This window comes from Penaeus chinensis, chromosome 7 (assembly GCF_019202785.1).
Source record: "Penaeus chinensis breed Huanghai No. 1 chromosome 7, ASM1920278v2, whole genome shotgun sequence".
NCBI classification, from domain to species: Eukaryota; Metazoa; Arthropoda; class Malacostraca; order Decapoda; family Penaeidae; genus Penaeus; species Penaeus chinensis.
In genome coordinates, this window is record NC_061825.1 from 40,578,657 (window position 1) to 40,586,156 (window position 7,500).

General features: G+C 37.7%; 1 protein-coding gene across 6 annotated transcripts in view; it reads left to right on the forward strand.

The window, feature by feature from the left end:
• LOC125027044 overlaps positions 1 to 6,536 on the forward strand; it is a 6,928-nt gene extending 392 nt beyond the window's left edge. Inside the window, exons 1-7 of one of the 6 annotated variants that reach the window (XM_047615692.1) lie at positions 76 to 135; positions 1,953 to 2,184; positions 3,046 to 3,208; positions 3,504 to 3,564; positions 3,716 to 3,801; positions 4,531 to 4,704; positions 5,402 to 6,536. In XM_047615692.1, coding sequence (XP_047471648.1) covers positions 3,047 to 3,208; positions 3,504 to 3,564; positions 3,716 to 3,801; positions 4,531 to 4,704; positions 5,402 to 5,446 — 528 coding nt within the window. In that variant the 5' untranslated portion in view covers positions 76 to 135; positions 1,953 to 2,184; position 3,046 and the 3' untranslated portion in view covers positions 5,447 to 6,536. Of the gene's footprint in view, positions 1 to 63; positions 136 to 1,822; positions 2,185 to 3,045; positions 3,209 to 3,503; positions 3,565 to 3,715; positions 3,802 to 4,530; positions 4,705 to 5,401 lie in introns of those variants that run through there. The other 5 variants (XM_047615688.1, XM_047615687.1, XM_047615690.1 and 2 more) reach the window with 5 other exon arrangements.
• Positions 6,537 to 7,500: the final 964 nt, after the last annotated feature.

Sequence of the window (7,500 nt, forward strand, 5' to 3'; positions counted from 1 at the left end):
GCAAATGAAACTACTTTAGATTTCATCGGCGTTTTCTTCACCCTCAAGCATCATGGAGAAACACCAATCAAACGTAGAAGACGAACATGGGAAGGGAGATGTGGGTTGTGTAATGAAGTGAGTTATGACAATGAAGTGAGTTGTGAGTGCCACGTTGTAATGCCAGTGCATACGGATTGTGATGCTATTATTATCGTACGTAGTTAGTGATAATTTTGTGATTATATATTATACACTGTCTTTTTATAGGCAGTCATAAAATCATTGTAATCTTTAGTTAGTTTTCAGGATATCTGCGTCAGTTTTCCAAATATTACCATTGTTGTGTTATACTTATCATCTTTATTACTATTATTTATTATTATTATCATCATTCTTCTTCGACTTCCTATTATAACTATTATTATCATTATCATCATATCACCACCATTATTATCGTCATAACAATCATTATCACTTACAGCTTTATTATTGTAAATATGATTATTTTCGCCATTACGGTTGTTGATATCATCCTGATCATATGATTTGAGATATATTATGATCCCAAGTGGTTTTATGTACACTGAAAATACTAGGAGTAGGTGACATCAGTTTACATATTACAATTAAGGGGAATTAACATTTATCCATTAACATTATAGCAAATACTTACACTCAAACATATACTTAATGATATATGCGAGAATTATGCTCCTTATTTCTCCCCTTCTTCCTCTTCCCCGTTCTCCCGTAAATATACAACGAAACAGTGAATAACATTTCCCTGATATTTCAAACCGCAAAACCAAAAAGTCTCTCCTCATTCATGGTTTTATTCAAAGATCTACACATTGTACGGAGTGTGGTGTTCTCTTAAAGAGCTAATAGTTGTGCACATAGTTTTAATTTTATGTTGTATTAATATTAGACAAGAACTTACGATATTAATATCATAGAGGGTAACTCATGCCGACCTTAGTCAATATTAATATAATTACAAACCCTGGGGGCCGGATACTCAAAACAGTTTACAATGTTGTATCTCACATCGGAGCCGTTTCAATGTCGTACGGCCTCCGAAGGCCGTACCCGAAACAAGATTAGCCGCCATGTTTTGATATCACACATTGTAAAGCTGTAAAGCTACAACTGCTCTGGGGGTCTCGTACGTGTTTGAACCCGGATATAGAACGGTTTATTTCCCGATTACTGAGTCGACAGCAACCTTAATTTGACAGTAACAAGCCTTTTCCATATTCAGTACCGGGGAGTTTCAATTGTCTGGTATTTCTTTGTTTTTCATGCATTAGCGTTATCTTGAATCAAATATAAATTGACTGTAAATTGAGCTGACAGACGACAAACAACAATGTTTTGGTGGCTGCTCAACTTCATGATCGAACAGTGCAGTGTGAAAAACATTATAGGGCATCATTAGTTTCTCTCTATGAAGAGGATAAACATTTATTGCGATATCACAGATTTCTTATATTTGTTTTACACTAACCTTCTTTGATACGAAAGCCCAAGAGCAGTTGCAACTTACAAGGTACTTTACAACTTGTGACGTCATAACATGGCGGCTAATTTGGTATCGAGTATGGCCTTCGGAGGCCTTACGACATTGTAACGGCTCCGTGGTGAGATACAACATTGTAAACTGTTTTGAGTATCCGGCCCCCGGCTATATAAGGGATTGCATAGGTAAGATCCATGAGTCGTTGAAAGTATACGCGAGGGTTAGGAGCAAAACTAACAAGTTCATAAGGATTTAGTTGTGTTCAAGTGTTCGTTGGTTGCGCGTATTTCAGAATTAATTACTGGAAGGTACGTATAATGCTATTTTTTTTTTTTTAATAGTTTTAGAAATCAAGTTCCAGGATAAAGATGCAGATCATTACTCTACCTCCTATTTTCTCTGCAATGTGTTGGTTCTTCTCTCTTCCTCGTGTCGCCGTGTGTCAACGAAGCAGATGCAGTGGCCCTGCACCGCCGAGGGCCTCTCTTAGTTCAGTGCGTCGTGGTGTGTGTTCAGGGGCGTGTTCGCTTCTGCTCACCATTCGTGCTCGTGGCGTCTGGCGTACCTTGCCGGCGCTAAAGTCCTTTCCACATAATTGTCCGTTTATAAAAGGCATCGCTGAATTGCATAGCCGGATTGCAATACCGGTGCACACCTTACAGAAAACGTTAGGTAGATAAAAAGTACGTTTATTGTTGTTTTCCTTTTCATCTTTGTGTACACGTTACTGTGTATGTTTATATATAATGTATATAATATATATATAATACATATATAATATATATACATTATATATGATATATAATACAATATATATATATGTATGTATGTATGTATATCCATGGATTGGTCATTAAATATACTCATTTTACGTAATCTGTGGGTTTACTTAATTATATTTATATAAAAAAGGTTATTTAAGTTTTGGAACGGTTTTTGAAGCCTAAGGTATAACAAAGGCGAGGACGGTGAGCACGCGTGCTCTCTGGCACACCTGCCAGAAAGCACGGTTCTCACCTGCATGCTCTTTCAATATAATATCAAGTATGATATATCAACTTCAACAAGGGAATGACCACTGAAGAGAAAGGATTTTCGTTTACTATGAGAAATAGTGTAAATATATTAATATTTATGAATCTATGTGTGTTTACCCACCTCTAATGGTGCCAAAGAAAGTGATGAAGGATCTGAAAAGTCGTTATCATTAAAAGAACCTACCACAGGAAATACATACTCTCCCTCTCTCTCTCTCACACACACACGTACATACACACACACATACATACACACACATACACACACACACGAATACACATACACATATACATACACACACACACTCACATACTCTTACACAGACATACACTCACTCACTCATTCATACACATTTACATATGCATACGTATGTATACATATACATACTGTGTATGTGTGTGTGGGTGTGTGTATACATATACACATGCACATATCAATACATATATAGATATGTATTCGTATGCATACATACCTTGAGTGTGTAATGATTTTCCTTTCTCGTGCAGCATGGATTACCAGACGAAGGAAAAGTTGGAGCTGGCCGAACACGCAGTTCCTCCCGCCCCAGGATCCTCAGAGGCGTCAGCAAAGAATCCCGAAGAAGAAAGGACCTACTGTTTCAGCTGCAGTTATCAGACGGGCAGCATCACCGTCGCCATCTCCTACCTGGTAAGACTGGCCTCGTGTTATAGTGAAGTGGCATGTAATCTGTTGTGATATCTCTGTGTTATAGTGGAGTGTCATGTTATCTGTTGTGATATCTCTGTGTTATAGTGGAGTGGCATGTTATCTGTTGTGATATTTTTGTGTTATAGTGGAGTGTCGTATGTTATATCTGTTTATGGTGGAGCGTCATGAGATATCTATTGCGATATCTGCCTCTGTGTTATAGCAGTGTTCGATTGTATGATAATGACATGAACACGGATCTCGCTAATGTAAATTTATTACGTATTATCTGCAGCTGGTGAGCTTAAGTGTCTTAGGCCTTGTAATCCGTTTCCTCTGTATTGAGGATGCGAAAGGTAGGTCATGACGTTAAGTAAAAAAAATATATTGAGAAGTAAATGAAAACATGAAATATTACCTTTAGTGTTTTTCTACAATATGTGCAATAGAAATTATCGCTTGCACTAGTTTACGACAATTAAAGTAAATCTATTTTTTTTTTTTCAGACATTACAGTCATCTTTTTTGTTTTACTTAGTTCGACGATTATTTCAGTAGTCCTTATCCCCTTGATGTTATACGGTGCCGTAAAGGTTAGTGAAAAACGTCAATGTCAGTAAACGCACACTCATATGTATACACAACCAAATCCACACAGAAACATACCCTCAGTCACACACGCACGCACATACAGATTCACATACACATACACACGCATACACATACATGCACATACATGTACACATGTATATATATACACATCTACATGTACAAACACACACATACGTACGTACGTACATATATACATACATACATATACATTCGTTCATATACATATGTACATATACATACGTACATATAGATATATACATACGCATATATACACGTATGGATACGTACATGTACATGCATGCATACATACATACATACATACATACATACATACATACATACATACATACATACATACATACATACATACATACATACTTACATACATACATACATACATACATACATACATGCATACATACATACATACATACATACATACATACATACATACATACATACATGGTGTTTTAGTTACAGGAGAGATATGAAAGAGAAAACAAAATATAAGGAGAGAAAGAGAAAAATATAAGAGGGAGAGAGAAATAAATATGAGAAAGAGAAGTTAAGAGAATAATAATAACAGTAATAATGACAGAGAAAAAAAATAATGAAACAGAAGAGAAAAACAAACAAACACAAAGATCAAGAAATGACAAAAGAAACGAAAGAGAGAAAGATAAATATGCTAATTCTCTCCCTCATTTCAGCGCCGTCCCCAGTACCTCCTACCCTGGGCTGTCTGGGAGGGAATGAGCATCGGCCTCGGATCGGCATTTGTGGTCATCAGTCTCTTCTTTATTAGTCCCGTTGGACTCGTGGGCTTCATTTTCATTGCTCTCCGAGGCTTCTGCCTTTACGTTGTTCTGCAGTACCGTAAGCAGGTAAGGTTTTTTTCCCCTTGATTAATTTTGTTTTTGTTATTGTTATCTTTCGTCTTCTTTTCCTCCTTCATCTTTTCAATTTAGTCCTCCTACTCCTCCTCTTGCTCCTCCTCCTTCTCTTACTCCTCCTCCTTCTTATTCTCTTCCTCTTCCCTCCTCCTTCTCCTCCTACTCCTCTTCCTCATTATTCTTCTCCTCTTCCTCCTTCTCCTCCTACTCCTCTCCCTCATTCTTCTTCTCCTCCCTCTTCCTCCTACTCTTCCTACTCCTCTTTTTCCTCTTCTGCTGCTCCTCCTCCTCCTCCTCATTCTGCTTCTTCTCCTCCTTCTCTCCCTACTCCTCCTCCTCCTTTTCCTTCTTCTACTCCTTCTCTTCCTCCTCCTCCACCTTCTCTTTCTCCTTCTCCTCTCACTCCTCCTTCTCCTCCTTCTTCCCCTCCTCCTCCTGCTTTTTCTCTTCCTCTTCCTTCTACTCCTCCTTCTCCTTTTCCTCCTCATTCTTCTTCTCCTCCTAATTTTTCTTCTCTTCCTCATTCTTCTCCTACTCCTCCTTATTCTTCTCCTATTCCTACTCCTCCTCTTACTCCCCTTGATTACTGTGACTGATGTGTGTGTGCATATATTTACCGATTAAGTGATACAGAAATAGATAAATAAAATGGGGGAAAAAAGTCTCACACGGAGCCTTATTCTCGCAGCTGACGGCCCAGCCTCCGAAGTCAGAGGTCAACTCTCAGGCCTAATTTGCGAAGATGCAGCCTCCTCTTCCTCCCGCGCTTGGCTTCGGGAAATTTGTGAAAACTCTAGTGTTTCATTATGCGTTTTATCTGCTTTAGCCCAGTGCATGTTAGTGTGTTTGTATGGATAGGTGTATCTGTAGGTGTATAGATCGTGATTGCCTCTTGTAGTTCTTACATAGCTATATCTACATTTATATGAATATACACACACATGCATACATACACACACGCAGAGAATTTTGACCACTAAAACATTATTGTAAATGGAAAAGCAGAACCTGTTAATGAATGTTGCTACTTACAAGCGGTTACAAACACAAAACAAAACCCATCAGAAATGGCAGATCAAAAATGCAGTAATCTCATATGCATCCACACACACATAAAATGTATGTGTTCATAAATAATATATATATTTATACATATAATATACAAGAATGTGGTTCTCTTACATGATATTCCTATGCAGGGAATAACCGTTATGGAGGTAATAATAATAATCATGAAAATGACAAGAACGGTAATGGCAATAAGAGTGATAAAAATGCAACAAAAAGATAATAACAAAAAAAGTCCAAAAAAACTAAGAAGGTGCAGTAGTTGGCAGCAGAGAGATGAGAACCAAAAAGGTAGGAGAGAGGAAGGTGACATGAGAAATGATGAAGAATGGAGAGAGATAAAAAGATGTAAATCAGTGACAAAGGAAAAGAAAAAGAGACAAATAGGAAGAAACCAGCGAAAGACACCAAAGAGGACAAGAAAAAAAAAAAACACGAAAAAAAACGCAGGAGATAGAGATACAGGCAACAGGACGAAGGCGAGAAAGATAAAGAAGAGAAAGAACGAGAAAGAGATAACCAGAGAATGAGCCAGAGCGTGGGTATCGCTCGGGAACCAAACAGGACCTTCTGGCACTGGATGAAGCCCCGCGTAGGTCCAGGTACGAGGTCGAGGGTCAAAGGGCGTGGCCTGTGCGTGACCGGGTACCCTAGCGGCCGTTGACTGGTTGTCTAGTGGCCGAGGCTACAGGGTGCTCATCTGTGATTGGTCCTCCCATAGTGGGGAGGGAAAGAGAGAGAGAAAAGAATAGAAGAGAAGATAAGAGAGAGAGAAAGAACGAGAGAGAGAGAATAGAACAGAAGAGAAGATAAGAGAGAGAAAGAACGAGAGAGAGAGAATAGAACAGAAGAGAAGATAAGAGAGAGAGAGAATAGAAGAGAACAGTATATATATATATATATATATATATATATATATATATATATATATATATATATTTTGCTACAACTGTCGCCATTCCGTCTGCAATTGCCGATCTATCGTCGCGAGATCTTAAATTGGAAAACCCCAAACGACCTCGTTGGAGATCAAGCGATGCGACCTCCGCGCCACTTCTCAAGACGCTGCCCTGCGAACCCGCCAAGAAGGCCTATATAAGGGTAAGAAAGCCGGAAAAGAGAAGAGTTGTTCAGCCATTGAACTGGGCAGCTCGGTCAACTATCCTCGCTACTCCTCAGCTGTGACCTCAAGAATCTTGTGACGTAATACTACAGGAAATCGTAAGATATAGATATAAATAATCATTTACAAGAAGAATATTGATGGTGTTTCTTAATTAAGGATATTTATTCATGGTTTTGTGTGATGGTTTACGGGTAATATAAATATTGGTAATGGGTTGGGGTTCTGAGAAAATAAAAATAAAACATTACTTGCGTTTTATGCATTTCCATGAAAATAATAAAAAAAAAAAAAAAAATACTAAACTAAGTAAATAAACATACAATTCTATTACGTGATTTCAATAAACTAAATATACTCTTAAGAACCTGGAAAATATTATAATACATGGAGTATAAACCTAGTGCATCAAACTTTATTATGGACTTGTAGTTACATCATTCCCCTAGAATAAGACTAAATCTCATCAAACAACTACATCCGTAATAATATATATACACACACATTCAAATGTTTTTGAATATCTCAGTAACCTCAGCCATGAACATGTATATATGTATATAAATAGTTACACAGAAATTCAGAAACGGTTGAAT